Source organism: Aptenodytes patagonicus, chromosome 7 (assembly GCF_965638725.1).
Source record: "Aptenodytes patagonicus chromosome 7, bAptPat1.pri.cur, whole genome shotgun sequence".
Lineage (NCBI taxonomy): Eukaryota > Metazoa > Chordata > Aves > Sphenisciformes > Spheniscidae > Aptenodytes > Aptenodytes patagonicus.
This window is the reverse complement of record NC_134955.1, coordinates 43,940,912-43,966,498: the sequence shown is the minus strand read 5'-3', so window position 1 is coordinate 43,966,498 and position 25,587 is coordinate 43,940,912. Positions and strand designations below refer to the sequence as shown.

Genomic DNA, 25,587 nt, shown 5'->3' with positions numbered 1-25,587 from the left:
TTGAAGAAATCATTACAAAGATTGGCTCAACTGAGTACATGCTTAACTTCAAAATGTTACAGAGGATCCTCTTGTTGCTTGATGTAGAAATGCTTACTGGTTCAGGAACTCAGTTTACCTAAATTGGGCAAATTTAGGTGGACAGGAATCATAGAATCATAGAATAGTTTGGGTTGGAAGGGACCTTTAAAGGTCATCTAGTCCAACCCCCCCTGCCATGGGGCAGGGACATCTTCAACTAGATCAGGTTGCTCAGAGCCCCGTCCAACCTGACCTTGAATGTTTCCAGGGATGGGGCATCCACCACCTCTCTGGGCAACCTGTGCCAGGGTTTCACCACCCTCAGCATAAAAAATTTCTTCCTTATATCTAGTCTAAATCTACCCTCCTTTAGTTTAAAGCCATTACCCCTTGTCCTGTCGCAACAGGCCCTGCTAAAAAGTTTGCCGCCATCTTTTTTACAAGCCCCCTTTAAGTACTGATAGGCTGTAAGAAGGTCTCCCCAAAGCCTTCTCTTCTCTAGGCTGAACAACCTCAACTCTCTCAGCCTTTCTTCATAGGAGAGGTGTTCCACCCCCCTGATCATTTTTGTGGCCCTCTTCTGGACCCGCTCCAACAGGTCCGTGTCTTTCTTATGCTGAGGGCTCCAGAGCTGGACGCAGTACTCCAGGTGGGGTCTCACCAGAGCAGAGTAGAGGGGCAGAATCACCTCCCTCAACCTGCTGGCCACGCTTCTTTTGATGCAGCCCAGGAAACAGCTGGCCTTCTGGGCTGTGAGTGCACATTGCTGGCTCATGTCCAGCTTTTCATCCACCAGTACCCCCAAGTCCTTCTCAGCAGGGCTGCTCTCAATCCCTTCATCCCCCAGCCTGTATTGATACCGGGGGTTGCCCCGACCCGGGTGCAGGACCTTGCACTTGGCCTTGTTAAACCCCATGAGGTTCACACGGGCCCACTTCTCAAGCTTGTCCAGGTCCCTCTGGATGGCATCCCGTCCCTCTGGAGTGTCGACCACACCAAGAGTGTGAGGAGACTGAAACCAACATTATCCTCAGTGCAGTGAGGGGTAAATGCTTCTGTAGTTTCTGAAAGTCAAAGATCTGCCATTCTACACTTAAAAGAGTGAAACCTGGTTATATTAGATTAACTCAACAGCTATACTGTGTGTGATAAATACTGTATTATTGATAACTGAAATGTGCATCTTGTACATTTGGTATTATCTGTAGGTGCTAGAATGTTGCTGATTTTTATTTATTTATTTTTTCCTGGAATAGTATTTTAGGTGATAAAGAACAGTCTAGTAAATGAGGTAGTCTTGTCATTCTGGGTGCATGGTGCCCTGTCCCCATTAATGCAGAGTATAAGACCAAGCCAAGAGCAGGAAAACTGGTTTAGGAGTAGCAAGTTGTGGTATGTAGTTCTATTTTTTTTTTTTAAAGCTTTTATTGCCTCCAGAAAATGAAATAACTTGATAAATGAATTTGTTTTCCAGTTGAGTGTTCGTGGGAAAAATAAAAAAGAGAAACTTGAAGACTTCTTTAAAAATATGGTTAAATCAGCAGATGGTGTCATTGTTTCAGGAGTAAAGGTGATTACTGCTTAACATATCAAGATTTAAAACGTATTAACATTGTTGTCCCCTTTTTTTAATGAAGCAGAATTTTACATAGCTACAAAAAATGGATTTTTGTAGCGACGTCTAACTCAAGAATTAGAGGTAGAGCATGGGAAGAAACCTGTGGCCCTGGATACAAGATGACTGAGAGCTATCTGATTGCTTCTGTGAAAGAGAGCTTTCAGTACTCTTTCCGCTGTTTTATGAAACTAAGCATTTTTTTAATCCATAGATAACTGATAATCTTGTCTTCTGTTCTGGCCTGTCATTTTATATAGTGGGAAGGTGCAATAGCTTTGACAACAGCTGCAGCTCAGAAGTTACTCACGCTGTGAATTTTACCAGCCTTGTAACATCCTTCTACTGTTTCAAAGCTAAGAACAGCAGTAGAGGTGATACTGGTTTTTCCCAGTAGATGGAAGAATGTAACTGAGACCAAAAAAAAAAAAGCATTTTAATGAAAATTCAATTTCATTTCGACTTTTCCAAAAGTTGAAAGATTGGGTTTATAACAAGCATAAATTCTTCAGAAGATTATTTTGATCTCCTTTCTTTTTAGTGGTAACTTTCCATTTGTAAGCAAATTAGAGGAGCTGAAGTTCCTGGTTGTAAAATCTTGAGTTTTGAAACTGCTGGAAAGTGGATATAACCACGGATTAATTACGACTTGGAGAAAAATATAAAGTCCAGTCCAAATGACCAGCAGTTTTCATAAGCACATTGTTCAAAGCCCATATTGGAGGCTATTCCATGGTATTGAGCATCTGTGCTATTTTAGAGGGTTTTTAAAATAAATATAAACCAAATATCTCAAATTGTGATACAGAAAATATTAAAATTTACCTACATTTACCAACTTGAAAGAAATCTGTCATCAAGATCAGCATTCTGAGCTAGGAGTTCATATTGTCTCTGCTATGACTGCAGCATTTGTGCAACTGGGTGTCTTTCTTCCCCCTCCCTTTTTCTAAGTAGATGTCCTTTTACTAAATACCTGACATTTATTCTATTTTTCTGTCACCAAAGTGGTAGTTAGTAGTGAAATTATTTCCTTCACTTCAGGTTTAGTTATCTAGACCTTTAAGATGCTTGTTACAAATTCTTAATTCTTAATAAAACTTCAGATCATGATAAAATAAGTGAAGAAGAAATCAGTTTACATAAATGGTGTTTTAGACAATAAAAATAGATTGCATTTCGTGTCACAGCAACTGCAATTGCTCTGTACAGAGTGAGTAAAATCCTGTTTTTTAACTTGTTCTTGTTTTTTGTAGGATGTAGATGACTTCTTTGAACATGAAAGAACATTTCTTGTAGAATATCACAACCGAGTCAAAGATGCCTCTGCCAAATCTGATAAAATGACAAGATCACATAAAAGTAAGTTATTTTTGCAGGGTGAAAATAGTACTAGTTAAAGTGTACAGAAGTGGTTTGTGAGGAGCAGTAATTTTTAGTTTTCTTTTTGCATGCAAAAAGTTAATTAATTTCTCCAAGTGTAGTTTTCGGATAGTCTAAAGAAGTTTAATCTGACTTTCAAAGTTTAGCCTTTGCTGTAATAGACTAGATGGAGTAAGAACAGCCTGATGAGACACTGAAGATATCTCGATTCTTCATGCTGTCCCTTTGAAGAGAAACATACTTTATGTAATAAAATTTTTTTAAGTATGATTCTTAGTCTTTAAAGCGTAAAGGTGGGTAATATAGCAGTATATGTGATTTTACTCCTAATGAAGTTGCTCTTGATTGGATGAGCTTGCATTCATCAGAGTGCAATTTCTTGGCACACTAGGCATTGTATTACCTTGCTGAGCAGCAAACTCCTATTTGGGCCATTAGTTGTAGACTGGGAAGTCGGGTTTCCATTTTTCAGCCTTTTAGAGTGGAGACTGGAATGTGTACATTCAGTAGCTTGGTTTGCAGGACCCCTTTTCTTACTGAGGTGAGATTTTCCACTTAGCTATTGATTTCTCTTCCTGAGCTGAGTGCTAGCTAATGTGATTTCTGGAAGCTCTAGATAGTCTTCTCAAGTGCAGTGCATTTATTTGAGAAAATGGAAAATCTTTGGTTTAGGACTACTGTGTTTGGTTTAGGATTACTGTGTTTTGAGAAGCTCAGAAAAAAGTTGACCTTTATTGCCCTTGATTTCAAGTTTTTGTGCCTAGATAAATAAAAATTGAACTACTAGATTCTATCCATTTTCTTGAAGTTTGTGTCTGATTCACAGATTCTGTCTTTGCTATCTGCAGCAATACAGTTCACACAAAACCAGGCCACAAACCTTTTACGAATCTCCATTGGTAAGGACTCTAAAGTGCATATTGAATGAGACATTAAACCAAGAATTTACTGAGCTCTTCAGATGCTTCTCTTGCCATTGTAGGAAGACTGAGTCTTTTGTAGCTTTAGTATCTATGCTAGGAGATGGAGAGAGTCAGTTACGGCTTAATGAAGTACTAAGGGACCCTGTGTCTTCATTCAGTTCCCACCTTCAGTGGTTTCTGGTGTTTTGCTTGCTTTCTTAAAATGAAAACTGAACTTCATTCATGGTGGTTAGGTACCAAACTTTAGGTAGTGAGAGCGCCTTTCACGTTGGTTGTAGAACCAGGAAAATTGTTAGAAATGAGGTTTTAGAGGATCTGATGGCAAAGGATTGATAAAACTCGTGACAAAGCTTCACTGGTTTTCAGACTCAAATCACCTAGGATGTTTATTGACAACTTTTATCAAACTATGAATTGGGTCAAATGGCACCTTTTGAAATTCTGGCTAGAGGAGTAGAGCAACAACCTGGGAAGCCTGTTTTGGAAATGGGCAATCTGTAGTTTATGGATAACTGATCGACAGAGCGCTGCAGGGCTTGCAAAGATAGTGACTTCCTATTTCCAGCAGAAAATCTGTTTTTACGTTTAAATGGGAGAAATAGAAGGGGAGGTTAATGGCTTCCTAAGACCATTCTTCATTGTAACCAACTGCACTGATTCCCTTGGGGTGTATGGAGTAATGAATTGGGTGGAAGGTGACCCACTCAATCTGTTAAGGTTGTGTTATTTTAAAAAAAATAATTCTGCTTAAAAGCATATAAGCTTCAAAAACAACAAGAAAATATATTTTCCTGCTCATTGCTTGGATCTGTTAGTGTTTTCATCATCCATTGAGTTTATACTAAAAGCTCTTTAAAAAAGCCACCTGTGCAAAGATTTGATTCTTATGATTACTGTATAGCAATATCTCACTAGTCAAATTATGCAGCCTTCTTTACAAACCCTGCTTCTAATTTAATTGTTTAAAATGCTTTAACACTAATGCTACTTCAACCAGTGACCAGTTGTTGATGTTGATGTTGGGTTTCCTGAAAATTAGGCGTGTGCTAGAAAAGGTGTTGTGCATATAGCGCTGTATTTTGGTAGTTTGGAGTTTGTATTCAATTCACTGTTCTCAAGCACACAGACTGACTCTTTGTTATTGTTAGACTGTGATTTTTTTTTTCAAATAGCTTTAGACTTTAGATTCCTATTTAAATTCAGACTTTAGCCATTGAGTTTGTACATCTACCAAAATAAAACCTAACAAAGTTGCACAATAAATTTACCCAGCAGGTGCTAATTGTATTAAATATTCCTAGATAAATTACAGACTTCATGATTTGATGAGAGCGCCATGTTTATTGTGTGAAGTTATCCTTAGTAAGTGACATGATTGAAATTTTATTTCTGGTTTTGTGTTAAAGCATGTTCCTTTTAGAAAAACACCTACTCTTGAAGAAAGAGAGGAACTTCAAAATTTTCAGAAAGAAGACGAATGAAATAGTAAACCAAATGCTTGTTTGTTTTTCTAGATGTGGCGGATGACTATAATAGAATTGGTTCTTCATTATATGCATTAGGAACGCAGGACTCCACAGATATATGCAAGTAAGATCCTGTTAATAACTTACGGGGGAATTTGCTAAGTAGCAGTCTTAACGGTGACCTGCTGAGATCGGTAGCTCTCTTGTTATGAGAAAACCGGAATTTGTTATAGTTCTATCACATTAAGAGATTTTCTTCTCTAGTGTTTCATTTCTGTAACAGGCTGCTTTAATATTTTTGCTTTAATATTTGTCTGGAAAAAAATGCTGTTTTCTGTAGTTTGTAGAAAATTACACAGCTGAGATGGAAAAGGCCTTGTAGAATAAGAAAAAAACCCAACTCTTTCACCAGTTTGTTTTTTTTTTTTTAAGTGTTTTAAGTGCTTTGACGTGTGCAGCAAGAACAGGTTTCAATCTGAGTATACTGATTTTTGTGAGCGTTCCCTGTAGCAACATCTTGAAAAATAGTTTTGCTGTTCTGGCAATTTTTCTGCCTTTAGGAAAAGAAAGGAATCTACAGAGATCCCTAAAACTTTGAAAATAGAAGAGGGTCTCTATGTCCAGATGTTTGTCCTTTAATCTTTCAGTGATTTGCATGAATATGAAGTTTGGTGTATCTGAAAGTAAAACTTAGTTAACTAGCTTAAAGATGTTGATGCTTGTGAACACACTTATTAGTGTGATGACAGGTAGGAGATGAGTCTGAAAGTTAACTTATTTTATTAATTTACCTGAATTACAGTGTTAAACTTCCAAATGTGCTGATAGCTTATATATCGATTACTTTGATTATAGTATTGAGATTTGATGTAGTCTGTTAGGGTCTGTGAGGAATTGCGCCTGTCTTCTGTCAAAATAGTATGATTTGACTGTAATTCAGTCTGCTGTTATACTAAACCCTTGTATTGTCTCCTGTGATGAAGATCTGCCACATTGTTGCTCAGCCTCCCTGAATTCAAAGTAGGGCACGCGTCATGTTTACTGTGTGAAGAAACGTACATTCAAATTTGAGTGAAGGATGCTTGATAATAGCGTAGGACTGTTAACCAGGGTGGTGGTGTTTGGGGTTTAATTCACAGAACCATAAAGAATCCCTGAGGAGCTGTGCAATTATTCTTTAGTAAAAAACATCCATCCGTTATGCTTTGTTTGTCCCTTACCTTTTCTTAAGTTGTACAATTCCCAGATGTTTGAAGTGCTACAATTTGAAACTATTAGGTTCTCTGAGTTCTGTGAATTAAAATTGTAAGTAGTGCCTTTACAGTCTTTATTGCCAGATACAGATTACATTTTGAGTTCTAGAAAGTAATTAGACTGTTCAAATTAATGTTGTAATATAAGCTGTTTCCTTTGTGCAGGTTTTTTCTGAAGGTATCAGAGTTATTTGACAAAACAAGGGTATGTACTATAAAACCTTTTTAGATATATTCTTTGTGTACATCCTGGAGGTGTCAGGCCATCTTGTGTCAACTAGACATTAATATGTGGATGTTTTATGGATGCTTCTATATGAAGCATTTAAGCAATGTGTGGTAGGGACTGAAAAAAGCATAAAATTTCAGTCATCTGTTTTGTAAAATCATTGATCCTTAGGAGTCTTCAGTCTACTAAACATTTCTAGGCAGTCTTCCTGTCTTCTATGTAATACACTAGTAAAGCTGCTGTTCCTCTAAAATGCTTAGAGACCTGCTATACTTGTTACTGGGTATCGCAGAACTTGTTACGGAAAAAAGAAATGAAGAAATGTAATCCTTAATCAAAAAAATGGCAGTCATGCTGCTTTTTTCTGGAGCCAAGATCTGTTTCTGCAGTTATTTAACTCAGAAATACTATTGCTGATGCTCCTAACCAGATTTTCAAATATCTTGTCTCTTTTGCCTTATTTGTTTGGCTTGGTAGAGCAGAAGATGCATGCCATGTATCAGGAAAACTTTCGAGTGAAAAATGTGTGCATTTCCTAAACACAGGCAGTTACATCTGTATAAATACGTACTTTAAAGAAAATGAAGTTAACGGGATTACTTGCTTTGACCTAAAATACTGCCTTTTAGAATTTTTTTTTTAATTAAGATTTAAAAAATGCACTTGCAGACTCTGTTTCTAAATTTACAGAAATGTCTCTTTCAAATACAAGCAGATAAGTTTTATTGGGCTTTTGGACCATTTAATACATGCAGTTACACAATTAGTCTGCAAAGATGCCTTAAAAATTTGTTTTCCTTTGATCTCAAAAACAACACACAACTTCTTGTGCAACTCTTTATACTAGATAAATTTTTGTTTCTCTGCTGTTTTCCTAGTGTATGATACATATAATTGAAATTGGGAAGAAAGTGTTTAAAATAGAAAGCTAGTTGTCGATTACTACTCGCACAGTAGGTTATTTGCTTACATTTTAATACAAAATCCTAATGCTGCTTCTCGTGATGCATCTTTAAGTATTCTGTCACAAATGCATGATCTTAGTTTCTGAAAAAGACAATCTGTCATGTATTGTTGTATATTTTATGTTGTATTTACATCATACAAGTGAATACCCAAAGTCTGGATGTTTTTAAATTGATGCTTTTACTTACTGTTTTTCCAGAAAATAGAGGCCCGGGTATCTGCTGATGAAGATCTTAAACTTTCTGATCTTCTGAAATATTACCTAAGGGAATCTCAAGCTGCTAAGGTGAATTTAAGGTTTTTTTGTTCGGTGAAACAGTGTTTCTTTTAAAAAAAGGAGGAAAAAAAAAGAGATAAGGGATCATCTTGAGAAATACACAGTAGATAGGTTAAAATGCTGCCAGCTCTAGCCTGCAGTTTCTCCCTCAGCTGTAAAAACTGGATCTCTGTTGTACATAAGGAGTAACAATGCAGTTGCTGACTGTGGGACTGACTATTTGGAACTGTGTGATCCACTTATACTGTATGATTTGGCCTCGATAATTAAAAATAGTGGAAGAACTGTTGGTGAATTGTTCATGTGTTTGCAGTGTGTTTGCTGCTTGTAGACTGCAAGCAATTGTACTTTTTTAATATTCAAAATGGATACTCTAGATGATCTGCAAGTGCTGATACAATAACAGATGGGCCAAACTTGATATTCTGTACCTACAGAAAATTTCATTCTTAGTGTTGTTTGATATAAGATGATTAAGTAATGTAATAGAATGAGGAAGCATTTGACAGAAAATGTCTGTAGTTAGAAGATCATGGCAGTAACTGCTGCACAAAAAATGCTACTGCTGTTTCTTGGGCCCTGTGTGTATTTCAAATACATAATCTAAATAGAGTTTGTTTCTAATCTAAAGAAGCTGTGAAATTTCCCATGATTGCCCTTTCTTAGGTTTTTTGGAGTATCATCTGAGCCATCTGTTGCTAGCTTCTGTCAGACAAGATGCAGACCAAACAATATTAAATTGTGTCTGATCCAGTATGGACATTCCTGTGACTTACAGGATGAAGTACAGCGAATGCAAACAAATTAGTAAGAACTGAAATACAGCAAGAAAGACTAAAATTAACCTGATTTTTTTTTTTTTATTACTTGGTATATAATAAAATCCTTGGGTAGATTCTTGTAAACTCTACTTTATGGTTTTTTTTAATAGGATCTCCTATATAGAAGATCTAGGTCGCTAGTGGATTATGAAAATGCTAATAAGGCATTGGATAAAGCAAGAGCAAAAAATAAAGATGTGCTGCAAGCTGAAACTACTCAGCAAATATGCTGTCAGAAATTTGAGAAAATATCTGAATCGGCAAAACAAGGTATTTGGGTGGTCTTTAATCCTATGTTTCTACTTCAAAATTAACAGATTTTAGGATATTAATGAGAATAGATTTTTGTTCTGTTTCCTAAGCTGAACTATTATCTTTTAATCAGTATTTACTTATTTTAGAAAGTTCAAATGATATTTTCCTTTGGCTCCTCATAGCTCCATTAGGCAGAGCAAAGTCTAAGTGCAAATTATTTGTTAACCACTTTTTTTATATGAATAGGATAGGATACAAAATGATAATTGGTAGCAGTAAAGGCAAACCTAATCTTTTAAACTATTGTTGAAATTCCCCTTCTGGTTTTATGCATTCTACTGTGAAGGCAGCAGTCTGTTGCAGAGATGATACTACATTAGCAAAGGGAGAGATCATTAAATGAGATTTCACTGAAGTTGCAGCATTACAATAGCTCTAGAGAAAAGGAACCTTATTTACATGTTGCCTTTTTCCTGGAAACTTACTCTCTTTTTGTTTAGGCTGAGATTGTTGTGAGTTAGTAGTCATCTGACTCGTTATTTGGGGCAGATTTGTTCAAGGTTTAAACACCACGCTCTTCTGTTTTTATAATTTAAGAGTTGTTTGACCCTGTAAATCTGGCTAATGATTCCTATAAATGAGACAGTGGAGAATGAGCGATCCTGTTAGCTACAAAGGTATACCCATAAAGCATACTTGCTTCCTCTGTTCTTCATGCTAGTTTTAGCTTAGTCTCTTCCCTAGATACTTTTATGTATCAGCCTTGAAAGAACAGCGCACATGGAATAAGAGAACTAAATGTTTAAAAGCATCCACACTGCAGTCTTTTCAAAAGAGCTTTGTGTCCACAAAAGGTTAGCTAGAGGTGAGAAACTGCAATGATGGTTTGCTTTCATCCAACAGTGTAGCAGTATCTTTGACCCCGAAGGTGCTGAGATTAAACTTGAGTTTTTTCCTGTTGCCTTCTCTTACCTTTTACCTCTTCCATCCTGAAGGGAAGTCTGTTAGCGGTTGAGGGCACTAGCAATAATACTGTTAATGAATCCATTTATATTTTCTATAGAACTGATAGACTTTAAGACAAGAAGAGTTGCAGCATTCAGAAAAAATCTGGTGGAACTAGCGGAACTGGAATTAAAGCATGCTAAGGTAATTATGATCCTTTTTGGCCTGTATTTCAACTGATTTTAAATATATGCTTGAATGACCAAAATAGCTACATTTGTTGTGTGGTATGCACTTCACATTCAGGAAGGGGAATTTGAAGGTAAGCATCATCCAGAAAAGTGAACTTTCTTGAATAATAGGGGGAAAAAAAAGTATAGGTGAAATATCTCCAAGGGACTGATGTGCTTGAGGTGCCTTTGGAAAACTCATCTCCTTGAAGACAATTTTGGTTTCAGTTTCATGTTTCTCTAGCTGTTTGATATTTATAGCTGCAGAGTTTGAATACCTGCCTATTTTTAAAACCTCATCTCACCATTTTATTGTGAGATAGGACGTGGTTTCTCCTGTTATCCAGGTGTTGGGGACTTGATGTATATGATAGGCTAACTGTTAAGCATGAGATCACACAGGCCTTGTCTGAAGTCAGATCAGTGTTACTCTGAGTATGCTGTTTGAACCTTTTTGCCTTTAAACTATGAAGTGCTAACAGAAGAGGAATGTTGCAGATAGCCTTTGCAGTAAAATAAATTTTTGCAGGAAAAAAACTTTAAGGGGCCTGTACTGCCCTTAAATTTCACAATGTATTTGACGCTTTTAATCCATATGAAATCAATGTTTTTGGTTAAATCAGGTTAGCTGCTCTGATTTCATTTCAAGTACAACAGTCTCTTACTTTAACAGTCCTATAGCAGGAGGCGGCTTTCTTTTAAAAGTCAACTCTTTGGCATTTCTCATTCTCATCACAAATCTGAAAGTGCGTTGACTACCAAGCTTTGAATTAACTCGGCATATATCTGTTGAAAGGACTAGTTAAGAGGTGTATAGTGTTGCTGAGTTACCTTGTTGCTGCTTTACGCTCTTTTCAGTGGTGTTGACGGTGTCATTCTTCACTCTGCCAAACCCATTGTTTGTAAAACTAATGCATGGTAAAAAGGGTTGTTTCGGGAACTTTTTTTTTTTAATCTTTGTAGGTATAAGTTCAGCTTGATGGGATATTTAGCTGGTAAAGTAATCAGTAAGGTCTGGAATACTCGACTCCTTTTTTCAGATGAACAGTGCTTACTTTAATGTGCTGTATCAGAAATTCACCTATATTTCCCCTGAAGTCTTAAAACTTCTCATAATACTTGGCAGTATTCAGCCTTCCTACTTCTTTGTGTGTAACAGCTGTCTATATCCAGTTCTGAGTCTCCCAGAAATCCCCGTGTTTGGTCATGAATGTACTGGTTACGGGTTTTAGTGAAATTAATAGTCCTAACAGTCATACTTGCAACAGTTTTTATTGATTTGCCATATCATACTTTAATAAGGGAATGAATCCACAGCACTTCTGTCCTGCTTCAGTCGTTGACTCTTCATCATCTCTTGTAACTGATCCTTGCTGAAGTCCCGGCATGCCTTGGAGTGGAATGCTTAAAAAATATCTCTATCTTCTAAAGTATCCTTAAAGAATCACTTGTATTAACTCTCTGTGCAAGTCAAAATCTTGTAGTAATATTCTCTTGAATTTTGACAGCTCATAACTGCAGAAGGCAGGGGGGAAATGCTTAATTTCTGTAGCTTTCAACTTACTTGATACGTGCTGCTTGGTGTCCTCAGTTTACCTGGAAGAGCTTGAAGTTTTTTAGCTCTTCTTCATTTCTCACCACAGCTTGTGTATAAGACGTAGTTCTTCAGATAGTCTGTCTCAGTCTGTGACTTACCTTGTCTTAGTAAATTTACTAACAAGGAGTATGTAAGGCTGTAATAGAAGCTTTGAACTGTAGTCCTGTTTTTGTAGTCCTGAGCCTTTTCACCTACTTTATCATGGAGCACTGTAAGATTCAGCAGACAGTGGTGAATATTTAAAGCTTTACAATATAAAAGGTCGTGTTGACTAAAGGTGACAGTTCTTGAAATGTTAACAAATGTTGTGACTTGTTGAATGAAAGGATATTTTGTTTCTTACTAGATTTGAAAGTTCTGTTTTCTCAAAGCCAGTGTTTTGTATTTGTTCGAAACAAGCTCCTACAGATGGATTGGTTTGGTTGCTGTGCTTTTATTTCTACAGATTCTGAGTTGGATTATTACAGAATGTACAAGTGCAATAGATCATACTTTTCAATGTTATATAATGGGAAATTTTCTTATTAATGCTATAACCAGCGTATTTGAGGATAGTCTTATGGATAGGTTTTTATTAGTCTGTAGAGAATATTGAAGGATGAAATGGTTTGGTGGAGACTTTCTGAGGTAGTTCCATAAAAGGAAGAAAGAGGATATGGAAAGACTTGGGGGTTTTTTTGAGATAGCATTGTGCCCTAATGTGTGAAGAGCAATGTTAGGGGAATATGAATGTTTCTCCTTGTCCCAGAGAGGATGTTTTTATGCTTATTGCAATATAAATCATGAACAATGCTCCCATTTCAGGGAGGCTGTCGCCCTGGTTTTGGCTGGGCTAAGCTGGGGTGTTTGTAGACACCTAATGCCTCTTGCAGTAGAGCCAAAAGAGGGCTGGTAGAAGCAAAAAGAAAGCTACTTTTTCATGTAGGCAATAAATTAATGAAGTCAGATCAAAAGTCCCCTGCTTTAAGGTTCTGGACAAAATACTTTGCCGGATGCTGCGGCAGTCCCTGTCTTCATGCTTTTGCAGCTACTGGAGGCAAGTGAAGTTTTAGCAGCCCCAAACTGGAAATTGCTTGGCTTGTCAATGGCATGTGGAGCACAGCACTCCCAAACTTTGCAACGTGACCTGTTCTTCAGGTCTAAGTGCTCTTTCCAGCAAAAAAGCTAACTGGGGAGCGGGGGCTGGGGACAACAGATAACACTGCTGCAGGCCTTTGCTACAAGTCTTCTGCTGCAGTTTTTTTGCTGGAATGAGTACCTCCAGACTAGATGTCATGCAGATGCATCTGTCTCTGAATCGATCTAACCATGTGTCTTCTGGACTTGAAGTTGCCTGGCACAGAAAGCATGGAGGTGAAATCTGATGCAGCAGTGGGTGCTGGAACTCACCTGAGAGGCTGTCTTTGGGAGGAATTCAGCCACAATGAAGGCTGCTGCTTGACTTATTGTAAAAAGTTATTTGCTCTGTGTGGAAAGAAAAACACAAATCCCAAAACACAGAGATCGCTGCGCTGAAGAAGTCAGAATGACCAAAGTATCGAGAGAAGGTTCTGAGAGACAGCTCACATTTCCTGACCTATATCAGGCTGTGTGGCTCTGCAAGACTGGAGGGTGTTAGGGAAATCGAGCTTTTAGTAAATCAAGGACACTGCATATACAACTACTAAGTGCACCTTTTCTGCCCAGTTATGTTTATACTACTTCCTCGTAAAATACTTGTTTTGATCTGCTAATATCCTCTTATCCTTTCCTGGTTGCAGCTCAAGACTTCTGAAAAAGCTAAAAACAAGACAGTGGGTTGAGATTGCTTTAAGTTGATGCAAGTGCAGACTACTGCCAGGAAGGATGATGATGCATGACTGTTCCTTTCCCTTATGTTGGCACTATTGTGTGCAGCTGCGTAGTAAGATGGAGCTAAAAGTTGCTCTGGGTTTTTTCTAAGCTTTACTTTCACTTCTCACAGCATCCCTTGTGTCAAAACACAGAGTTTTGGCTGGGAGGGTCTGAGAATGAGAGCTGCATTCTTATCAGCAGCATGTACCCTAGACTTACCTAAAATAGCTGCCAAACTGCAGCTTTAGATTCTGCTTGGTCTCTGACCTATACTAAATGGATTGATGTTTCTTTTTCTATGGTCATTCTGTCTGACTATCCCTCTAGGTAGTGTTTAGCTTCTGTTTTGCTAGCTCTGTGTTTCTTCATGACTTCATGCAGCTGTAGCTAATGTAAGACCTGATTAAGTGTTTGGGCTTTTAGTGCAAAAGCTGCATTAAACCTATTCAGTATTTTAAACAGTTGGATTTTGAGGTGTTCCTGTGTTGGACTTCATGTTCAAGAATGGAGGTTTGATAGCTGGTGAAACTGCTAAGGTTATAATCATATACTTAAAGCATTTATAGCGTTGGCTATACTTTTAGATTCTTTTGACAAATGAATTGTAACTGAGTAAGATAGCCACTTACTTCAAATAAAAAAAATCTAAACATCTCTTTCCACAAATACTAATATATATGCTCTTGCCTCTATGGGTTTTTGTGGAAAAAGAATTTGTTGCATTACTAGCAACAGATGTCTGTCTGGAACTGACAGAAGAAGGGAGCAAAATCCAATGCTAAGGGATTTGGTTAAATGCTGTGTCAGTAATTCTTTCTTTCCTGAAAAGGATGTTTCTGTCACCATGGTTCTGCCAATAACTATAATATGTAGAGCTTAGGAGTCTTAGTTGGCAAGAAACACTTTTCTGAATCTGAATTTATAGGACTTTCTTGAGCTATGCTGATATAAGTCATCTGTCAGATGCTGCAGCCAGAAAGAGTAATGGCTCACAGCCTCTATTGTCCTTGATTTATTGTAATTTAAATAAGGTTGTTCTTGTGAACTTTGTAAATTTGATCTAGTGAAAATGAATGATTTCCCTATTTGGAAAACTTCAGTAGATGGGCTGTCTGAGTCTGGAAATGACTGATGTATAAAGGACGTTGGTACCCGTCTTTTCTTTAGAGTGCTACATAGTGGCCTGTGAATTGCAAATACACTTCATGCTGCTGATGGGCTGTAAAGAGATTGCCAAAAGATCACTGTCACACTTTTGTTATAGGTAACACGCGTGCAGTCCACAGTTATACTTCACACTGAAGTATTCTGTTTGAAGACTGAAGACTTCAGCCTGAAGTATTCCTTTTCATTCATTACAGTCAATAATCAGCTGTTCAGTAACAGAGACCTTAGATTTATGAATCCTGTACGCTACAAAGATGGGCCACCAAGTCCCCATGCATCTCATGTATATTGAACTTGTTCATATCACAGAATTAGAAGCCTTTTAAATAGCTTGTGACTGTCCTCTGCCAGTATAGGCATAAAAGGACAAAAAGCTGTTGAAGCTGTAACTGAAATCGCTGTCTTCTGGAGAAGACTGAAAAGGATTCAGTAGACATACTGGGAATCTTCTACTTTGAAGCCTTGAATTTAGTTAATTGCTTAATCTGGATTATAAGAACCTTAATGGGGGATAGAATTACAATTTCTTACCTTTTTGGGCTGAGGGACAAGTGCCCTTCTGCCTATCTACCACAGGTCACTTGGAATGCTTTCAACTGAAAAAGTAAAAATTACAAATTCTTTAGTACTTGTGTGGGCTGTTTATCAAGGACATGCAAATCACAGCTACTGATACTGTTTAATTACATGCTTTTGTTTGAAGTTTTCTTTACAGGTTTCGTTTTGGATCCAAAAAATTTTTAGAAGGAAGCAGTTTCTCCCATGTTTATAACTGGGCATTCAGACTGTTTTGGTCTTGCTGATAGGAATTACCCTTAACGCTGTCAACAACCTAACATTGTTTCTTACACAGAGATTTCAGATTTGGGAGCAAATCTAGTACAGCTATTTAATAGTGAATAGCCAGTAGTTTAAAGTGATCTAAACATAAATGAATGCACAAAACAATGTGAATAGTGTGAATACCAGGGGTTTTTTTCCTGGAAAGTAAATCCTGGCTTACTTGTCGATGACATCTGCTTAATTCACAAGGGTATCTTTTTAAGTGTCAGTTCTGTAAATTCATTCATAAATCTGAAAGTCAACCTGTATGATTTTATGGTAGAGTCAGAACGCTTTAAATAGGATTAAAAACTGACCTACACGTGTTTGAAAAGAAGGGCAGAACTTGGCCTTAGAGATAAAGCTTAGTTAATGTTCTGATAATCATTTCTGTAGCTCCGGCTCTAATGGCTGAATCACCTGGCTAAGCATGTAAATCAGTCTGTTGTCTTTCAAACAAGGCCTGTCCTTGAACAGAGCTACGAGCTTAGATGGCTGCTATAGCAAGGAGATACCGAGTGCTGTGAATTGGTTAACACTTCTTGATGAATTCAGTATTCAGTATAATATATGAATACTTCTGCTTTGGGAATAATATTACAGTGACAGAGTAATGGCAATACTATATAAAAAATGAAAACTTTGTAACTTTGAACTGTATTGCTAAGATAGTGCTCTGCAGTGAATAGTTTTTGTGGCCAGACTAGATCTTTAGTAAAGAAACTTGTGAAGAAACATGGAAAGGGTACTAAATGCTTATTTTTCAATCTCAAATTGGCTCCGTTTAGTTACATGACACAATGGCTCCTACATTCAGAAAAACTCTTTAAGATAACAGTTACTTACATAAATATTTCTACATAAGCTTAATACCTGTCTGTTCTTCTTTAGTGGTGTCATTGCTATTTAAAAACCATCTTTTTGCCACAAGCGTAAAAGAAAGTAGGGAAACGTGGTCATATTTTTCTTTATTTTTACAGGGTAACTTACAGCTGCTGCAGAGCTGCCTGGCAGTGTTAAATGGTGACACATAAGCTACGCTCCGTCCTCCCACTAACAAGGGCTGCCCTCCTCTGGATTTTGTTTTCATGACTTTAAATAGGCATTTACAGTTCCCTGGAGAAAACATTTGACAAAATGCACATAAGCAAGTTCCTTCTTTCAAAAGAATTAAAACAAACACCTGAAAGTAGCTCCAGACTATATGAAGCAACAGCATACTTGTTATACATACATATTCATGTTTATTTACTCATTATATGCTTTCATTGTTCAGAAACCAAATGCTCTGTTTTTGTGAAAATAGCCAATATAATTATGTTCATGTTATGAATACTATGATACGGCTGCCAATCTTATTTACCTTTATAAGTAATTTCTGAAGTTCACCATTTGAAGCACATTGTTCAAATGGCCTAAATATTACCATAAGATATTTGAATATTGTTACTATAATGGCATTGTATACACTTAGTTTTTTTCCATGTACTGATATCAAGAAACTTAATCTTTTTTTCAATTGTGAACATTTCTTAGAAATTTTGGAGAACTTTGTGTAACCTTTATAACTATGATTTAAACAGAAAAGCAAATGCATTAGTATGTTTGCCTTAACTTGTAGACTAATCCAATTATTGTAAAATAAACCATGAAATCGATGATTTTTCTAAAATTATGCAGACATTGTATCATCTGTAAGCTTAATACTTTCTAGTCAATCAGATTAATTTAATTAGCTTTTTCTCTATTCATCCTGTAAAGCCATTGAGTAAGTATTGGATTGGTCGGACACTAAATACTCACCCAGTAGTTTTTCACTTGCATTCTCAGGTTTATCTGTTTGCCTGTCCGTTTGTCTGGGACTTTCCTATCCAATGTACTTAAATTGTTTTGAGCTTGGTGGCTGACCCTGCAGTTTCTTTGGCAGAAATGCTTTTCAGAGAACTTCTTGGTTTTTTTCCAGAAAGGGGAAATAAAGTAGCAGAAGGGAGTTCAGAAAGCGCATTAAAATATCAATGAAAGGTAATACTGCCCCACTTTGATATGGATAAGAAGCTTTGCTTCAGAATATGAAAAGTAGAGGTATACCCAATAAAGGAATGCCTGAAAAGGATCTCATTCTGCTAACTGGACTTAAAACTTAGAGCTATGAATCCAGTTTTATTTGTTGTATTGCTTTGTCTGTCTTACTTGAACCATGAAACTTACCCAAGAGGTGCTGTTCTGTTGTGTAATTTCAGGATGTCATAAAATTAGGCTTTACTTGATGAATTGCTCTTCACGGTGGGATTGGTGCTTTATATGGGTATGTAGACCTTCAACGGAGCAGCAGAATTTTGGGTGAATGGGGTGTTTGGAGATGCAGATCAATGTCAGTCAATGTCTCTGTGATTACAGACTCCCTGTACTGCCGCACAGAGGTGTGCACTTTGTTTTGGGTTTGGTTGTTTTTTTTTTCTCAGACAGGGTGAATTGCACAGCGTAGTATAATTCCCTGCCGCCTCGCACATCAGAACACTTCAAAGGCAGAGAAGTTTCTTAGCTGAACATGCTGTTTGCATTGTGCGTTGAGTTGCATACGCATCGCCTCAGACTTTGATTACCAGTGCCTAATGGCTATTAGCAACTCATCTAGTACGTCTAAGATTTTCCAGCAATGGCTACTACAATACTACTGTGCTGTTCATCTTCCAGATATAACAGGTATAATTCCTAAGGAACTGATCTATAAATAGACTATAAGGGACAAAGATTACGATGTATATACAGTTAACAAAGTTGTAAATATTTTAAGTAGGATGTGGGAACCATTTTTAGATTAGTCCTCGTTGTTCAGTGTTACTAGCTCATTAAATTTTTTTCAAGCCTCTTGGTATTGGGTGTGTCTCTTAAAGCTCTAGCCCGACTGTGTAACTGTGAAGAAAAATATTTAAAACGTGACCCGAGGACTTGCAACTCCAAGGGGACAAGGAAGGGCCGGGCCGGGCCGGGCGGCCGGTACCGCCACCCGTGGGGGGAGGCGAGGGGGAGCGCGGGGGCCGCGGGTCTGCCGGGCCGCGCCTCCGCCCCCGCAGGCGGGCTGGCCGCGGGGCTGCCCGAGAGGCGCCGGAGCCTCGCCGCGGGCTGAGCCGGGACGAGGCCGCGAGGGCCGTCTTCCCCCGGCGGGGCGGGGCGGGGCTCGGCCGCCGGAAGCCTGTGGGGCGCCCGGAAGCGGGCGGGGCCGGGCTGGCTGCGGCAGCGGGAGGGCAGGCGGGCGCCGCCATGAGCTGCCTGCGGGAGGAGGACGACCCGTACGTGGTGGAGGAGCCCAGCGACGAGGAGCGAGCGCTCAGCAGGTGCTGCAGAGCCCCCGCCGCGGGCGGGCCCAGGGCGGCCTGTCGCTGCCCTGCCTGAGGCGGGCGGGCCGGGGGCGCTTCCTCCCGGCGGCAGCGGGCCGCCGCTTCCCTCCGCTCCCCGCTGTCGCCTGGCGTCTCCTGGCCGCAGTCCGGGGTGGCGCCGCGGGGCCCGGCGGGACGGCAGGCCCGGGTGCTGGGCTCTGCAGGCGGCGAGGCCGGCGGTGCGCGGCGGGGCTCCCTCACGGCCCGGGCGCTGGGCAGGGCCGCGGGGTGCCGCCCGGGGGGTCGGAGGAGGATCGCTTCGCAACAGCCGCGGCGATTTTCTTCCTTGAAACCGGAGCGCTTACATTTCTAACCCTACAGATGCCAGTGTGTAAACGGGTCCCTGCCCCTGCACGCAGGCTCGCTGGCCAGAGCTGCAGAGGCGTCGCGGCAGGCCGCGGCCGGTCAGCTGATGCTCCTTTGCATCAAAACCAGAGTTTTAGCACCAGCAAGCTAATAGAACATTTTAATAAATACATTTACCATAAACACACGAATAAGTGCTTCCCAGTGCACCTGCACAATTCAGATGTTCGTTCTCCAAATGACTTGGTCAATGTTTTAAATTGGTTATCATAATTAGGTGTGTAACGCTTAAATATTTGTAGCTCAGAAGATGAGGTGGATGTGCTCTTACATGGCACTCCTGACCAGAAGCGGAAGCTGATACGGGAGTGCCTGACTGGGGAGAGCGAGTCTTCCAGTGACGATGAGTTCCAAAAGGAGATGGAAGCGGAACTGAACACCACTATGAGGACTATGGAAGGCAAATGGAAATCACCAGAAATGGGTAAATCACACTTAACATGCTTGCATATGAAATTGTGAGTTAAGTGGCGTCCAGTTAAGGTGTGAAGTTAGTGGATTATTCTTGTGGCTAGAGGTGTGTGTGGTGACAGTCGAGTGCCGTTTGAAGCCTACAGAAAATCTGAAAATGGCCGATCGCTTCTGCAGAAATGGTCACCGGATGCCAGTGAATGCCTCTCTTTCATCTTTTCTAAGACTTCGATTTTGGTGTTCCTGAACTTCAGATTTCCTGCTTTAATATGATTTCTCTTTGTTGGATCAGTCCCCTTTTTTCCAATATTTCTATAACTTGTGTTTTAAGTTGTTCTTTCACATGTATTTAGAAGTCTCTTGAGCAGGTTTGCGGTCTCTTGTACTTTGTGTAGTGGCTCCGGATGCTATCAACATTTGGAGCCCTTTCTTGAAGAAAGGAGTAGCATGTGGTAGACTGAGATCCTAAATCAGCTGGGGGAAAAAGTCAGGAAAAATATCAATCTCTTCCTCCCTTACCTGCTTATAATTACATGTCACATCAAATAGTAAAACTGTACTAAAGAGATATGTGTTCTGGTGTTTGTGTACTATGGGTGCAAGAGATGGATTGCTTTGGCATCTGAAGAGCATTTTTGCCTATTACAAAACACCTAGTGAAGTGTTCTTAATTTCCTGGAGAATCAACATAGTATTCTCTTTAATGTAGGGACTTGACTCTGCATTCAGCAGGTTTAATAGTTTTATCTGTGTTAGTGGGCAAATCTGATCTGCAGGTTTTAGTTGTGCAATTAAGAAGATGTAGCGATAGTTAGACCACCACATCCATCCAGCACAGGATAGGATTTTTGGTGCAGACTGGCTGTGACAGATGTGCTTGGAAATTCGTCTAGGTCTTTTTTGAACTTCCGTGGCCCTGAAATTTTGGGGGATTTTTTGGTGAATTTTACTGTAATCGAAGTTTGTGAAACAATGTGCCACACCTGTATTTCTTTCGCATGACTGAAGGTTTATGGAGTGTCTGAGATTGTGTAGATTATATAGGGCAGAGGCAGGCATATTTGATGTGGTGTCCTCTGTGCCTAAAGGGAGTGTACCTTGGGAGAAACTTTCCTTTGAACTGTACCTGAGGTTCATCTCAGAGGGAGTGAGCAGCTTTGCTCTGAGAGAGCATCTGTAAATGAAATAACACAAGCGACGTGGATGATCAGAATGTGGGAATAAATTGGGAGAGCTGTTACTTAACACACCGAGATAAAGCAGGGTGCTTCTGGATAGAGTAACTTGAAAACGAAGGTTTGTTCTGGGCTGTATACTTGCTGTCCTTTTGGTGGGGTGTTCTTACCACTTCTCTCCCTAATTTCACACATAGGTACTTCCTCAAGTACTGGGCAGACTGGACCCGCTACCACTTCAAAATACTATGATGACATTTACTTTGATTCTGATTCAGAGGATGAAGATAAAATAGGTAAATGGCTGAGGAGAGGAGGACATCTTTACAGTAGCACTCTCTCAGATCCTGTAGAATCCTCTTGCGCGGTCAAGGGGCTGTTCCTGAAGGCGGCCTTTTGGGGGAATTACCAGCCTATATCATCTCAATGTAGTTCCCGCAACTTTGTGATGTATCCCAATGTATGTAAGGTGTGTTAATGCTTTGGGGTGGTGCCTTTGGAGGAGAGATGAGCTAGACCTTTATGTTTTAGTTTAGATCTATTGTGAGTATGGAAAAGGAAAACTGAAAAACTGGTATTTTGATTATTTAAGCAGAGAATCATCATATGTCTGATGGATGTAATGTGCTTGCACAAATCTTTCCAGTCACACAGGATGCCCGGAAAAACAGAAAACATCAGCAACGTCGGATTCTTTCCAATGATGAACTGCTGTATGACCCAGAAGAAGACAGTCGAGACCAAGAGTGGGTAGACTCACAGAGGAGGGGGTAAGAGACCATAAATATTTGAATTGTAGGATGCTTAACATAAAATGAAAAATTTAAATGAAAATTGTGAATATAGAGAAGAAGCCTATGCTGTCAAGTCTATGTAATGAAAATTTATTTTTTTCTTTAGAATTTACAGCATAGAAATTTAAAAGCCTGTAAAATTTCTATGTGTATGTAATGGAAGTTGAGTCTTCAAAATGACACAGTTCTAAAATTTGCAGTTTTTTTAAATCAAAACTTTATAGTTTGGTAAGCCAATTTTGTCTGTAGATCTCATCTAAACAACCATATTGTGGATGAAAAGGTGGTAAGATTTGCCAATTTCAATTTTTAATGCCCTATGGTACTTGGATTGCTAAATTAATACCCGTTCCTGCTAAATATTGTATTTATTGTTTTGGAAAACTTTGAGTTTAGCAAGCCACAAAATGTTCAGATAAAATAGGAACAGCACAAAGCTGCTTTACTGAGAGTTTTTTGACGGGTGAAGTAGAAGAATGGTTGCTGCAGCAGAGGTAAAATTCTCCACATAAATCTGTTGAAAAGGATAGCATTAATGTATGGTGCCTGCAGAGATTGCACTGGAGACAACTGCCTCGTCAGAGGAGAGGGTTATTAGGCACAAATTCTCATGCTAGATGTATTTGTTTCACCAAATAAGAATCCTCTGTACAAAGTAAATGAAGATACTGGTATGTGTTTTTTCCCCCAGTGTATTTATTTATGTGCTTTGAGTTGGTGAAAAAGGTGTCCAGAAGGAGCCAGATATTTGTTGGTGTATTTTGATATAAGAAAGGTTTGGAGGTTGAATTGATATATCAGACAACAAGGGCACGTAATTTCACTTTTTGTCTCTGCTTTCTCCTTTCTTGAATTGGTAGGTACCGTAATCAAAGAAGAGTGCCGCGGCAGCAGCAGTCAAAACCTTCAGCTGTTCCAAGTAGTGATGCTGTTTTGAATTGCCCTGCTTGCATGACAACGTTATGCCTGGACTGTCAGAGGTAATTGGTGAACAATAAGGGGTCTTTTTGGAATGTCTTTTTTTTGGTCAGTTGTGTTTTTAAGTGTATTCGATTTGATCAAATCTGTCTTGTGAGGTGGAGCTAATAAAAGAGAAGGCAGGTATATGTGAATCAGATTTAGGGGTGAATACTAGTTTGTAAGAACGATGATCAGCTTAACCTGCAACGTGGAGACGACGAAGAACAGGGTAGAACTTTAGCATAGTGGAGGAGGTAAACTATAGAAAAAACATTTCACCGAGACTAAACAAGAAGTTCAGAGTGAGTTGTGGGCGATGGTTGTTTTTTTTTGAAAAATATGTTGGCTTGATGTTTAGAAGCATAGAATTATTCCAGGTTAACTATTATTTTTGTGTGAAAGTGCCTTGTTTAGGGGGGGATTAAGCAAAATCAAGATAGTGTATTCTTACTTGGTTTGAGTCTTGGCAGTTGTGATTTTGAGTATATTAAAAAGTGCCTGGAAAGCATTCAGGTGAGAATCCGTAGTGTGGTTTGCAGCTCTACAGTATCTGACTGCACTGCAAACCTAATTAGTGCTGCTAACCCGTGCTAGGGAGAGGACTCTTGAACTGGGAATAAAGGAGAAAGAAATCTTGTGAAATGAGGAATAAACTGCCTCTCGTTTATTGGGTACTTTTGGCGATTGAGGAAGAAATTCCACAGAGCCTAAAATCGTATAACTACTGGGTGCCGTTTCTCACTCTCTTCCCTTTGCTGGCTATGGTATTCCTTGACCCTGTTCTATAGTTAAGTATTTCAGTTTGCTAAGCTGACAGAAGACTGTTCATTTTTATTGTCAGACTGGTCTTCTGTGGTTTTAATAAACTCAAGTAGCTCAGCACAGAATTATACAAGCAGCAAAGCCAGCAGAAGTCAAGACAGGACTTCTGCAGCCACCTGTTACGTTGGTTTAGGCTGCTGTAAAACTGCAGCCTGAGGGACACTATTGAATTGAACTGCAGCCCTGCATTTTGCTACGTACTCCAGCTATACGGTTGTTATACTGATGAGGGCTGAAAATACATTTTATATTTTATTATAGACATGCTTTTTCAAGTGTGATGTGTCAATGTTTGTTATTTATAAATAAGGAATTTCAGGCTGCAAGACATGTTAGGATATAAATGCCAGTATTTGAGTCATTTGCACTCGCAACTTCATGATCTTTTGCCTGTCATCAGCTATACGTAGCAATGCATGATTCTGTAGTACCAATACTGTTGTACTCCAGAGCGTTTATTTCAGCAAGAACAAGCGTGTTTTTAAAAACACCTTAAAAACAAGACAGATGGCTACAATTCTATTTTTTTATGATTTTTGTAGTGGTGACTTTTGTTCTGTTTATAAAACTTCATATTTATTTGGCTTTCAGCCCTTTGGCATGGTACTTCCTATCTTTAATCCCATTTCCAGTGACGATAACCGATTTCTTGGAAGCAGTTTTACCAATGGTATGACTTGCATTTTCTCCCCTTCTCCATAGACATGAATCTTACAAAACACAATATAGAGCAATGTTTGTGATGAACTGCGTTGTTAACAAAGAGGAAATTCTGAAATACAGAAAGAAGCTAAAGAAAAGAAGTAAGAAAATGAAGCGCAGCAAAGAAACTACTTCTATACCATCAAATCAAGAAGAGGAGGAAGTGTATCATCCGGTATTATGTACTGAATGCTCAACTGAAGTGGCAGTAATGGATAAAGATGAAGTTTTTCACTTCTTCAATGTTCTAGCCAGCCACTGCTAATGTGCAAAAGCAGGGGGAAAAAAATCCTGCACCGTTTAACACTGTGTGAAGTATCAGAAATGCAGGCATCTTAGCCTTTTTTAAATATGGTCTTTTAAATGTACCTTTTCATCAGAGAACCATTATAAGGATGGATTTTTGCAAAGTTTACGCAAGGAATACAGCTAACTGCATGCATTTGAGAGCAATGTTCTGTCACACTGCATCATTGAGAATTTAAAATTTTGTAAATATAATGTAAGATTGTGTATTATGATCATTCCCTGTATATATACTATCCATTATCTCAATATGTATTAGAACTGCTGCTTAGAATAAATACTGTATAGTAACTCGTTCTCCTTAGCTGCATTGGTCATTTCTATGGCACATGGTCAACAACTCTCAGTCGGGATGTTTGGCTTCTTTAGGCTGGTATTCTTGGTAGATTTGCACATGGGTAGGTTTGATAAAGAAGGATTTGTCACTATATTTGGATCTTTGGCCCATTAAGATCTCAAAAATGGAAATTTATACAGAGTGGAAGATGAGCTTATATCGAGTTTGCTGGCATGGATCATTTAAATCAACATATCAATGCTTGGCAATACAGTTAAGAGTTTTTAATGTAAATATATGAAGAAAACACTGGACTTTTTTTCTATTGTCCTTTTTCCTTACGATGACACATTTTAAGAAGAAATTTATGGTCAGATCTATGACCATAGAGCCAGTTTGTATGCTTTTTCTGTTTCTTTCTGCAGTACGTTTACAGCTTCTTTATGGAAGCATAAAGAGCTTCCGCTACTCGATATTTAGACTTCTTGCTCAGTCGATGAAGCCACTGCAATGTTAACAATGGATCCTTCCCTTTCTTCCTCCAGGCATGGTCCCAAGAGGTAAACTCTTGTCTTTTATTAGTAAGTAACATCT

General features: G+C 38.9%; 2 protein-coding genes across 3 annotated transcripts in view; both read left to right on the top strand.

Annotated features, from left to right (window-relative positions):
- The window catches only part of SNX6 (sorting nexin 6), a 30,164-nt gene extending 11,486 nt beyond the window's left edge, over positions 1-18,678 (top strand). For both annotated transcript variants that reach the window (XM_076345021.1, XM_076345020.1), the window contains exons 7-14: positions 1,496-1,591; positions 2,893-2,998; positions 5,457-5,532; positions 6,827-6,866; positions 8,056-8,142; positions 9,065-9,224; positions 10,273-10,358; positions 16,784-18,678. In XM_076345021.1, coding sequence (XP_076201136.1) covers positions 1,496-1,591; positions 2,893-2,998; positions 5,457-5,532; positions 6,827-6,866; positions 8,056-8,142; positions 9,065-9,224; positions 10,273-10,358; positions 16,784-16,837 — 705 coding nt within the window. In that variant the 3' untranslated portion in view covers positions 16,838-18,678. The remainder of the gene's footprint in view (positions 1-1,495; positions 1,592-2,892; positions 2,999-5,456; positions 5,533-6,826; positions 6,867-8,055; positions 8,143-9,064; positions 9,225-10,272; positions 10,359-16,783) is intronic.
- A 360-nt stretch (positions 18,679-19,038) lies between these two features.
- Positions 19,039-25,007, top strand: EAPP (E2F associated phosphoprotein). The gene is made up of 6 exons (XM_076345019.1): positions 19,039-19,138; positions 19,789-19,970; positions 21,330-21,428; positions 21,779-21,902; positions 22,787-22,906; positions 24,411-25,007. Exons 1-6 carry the CDS (start codon positions 19,065-19,067, stop codon positions 24,673-24,675), a joined length of 864 nt encoding a protein of 287 aa, XP_076201134.1. The 5' UTR covers positions 19,039-19,064; the 3' UTR covers positions 24,676-25,007.
- The last annotated feature ends 580 nt before the right edge of the window (positions 25,008-25,587 follow it).

Coding starts and splice junctions, on each gene's coding strand:
- EAPP (XM_076345019.1), top strand. CDS start 19,065: ATGAGCTGCCTGCGGGAGGAGGACGACCCGTACGTGGTGGAGGAGCCC. Junction 19,139..19,788: donor GAGGAGCGAGCGCTCAGCAG/GTGCTGCAGAGC, acceptor AAATATTTGTAG/CTCAGAAGATGAGGTGGATG. Junction 21,429..21,778: donor AGAGGATGAAGATAAAATAG/GTAAATGGCTGA, acceptor AAATCTTTCCAG/TCACACAGGATGCCCGGAAA.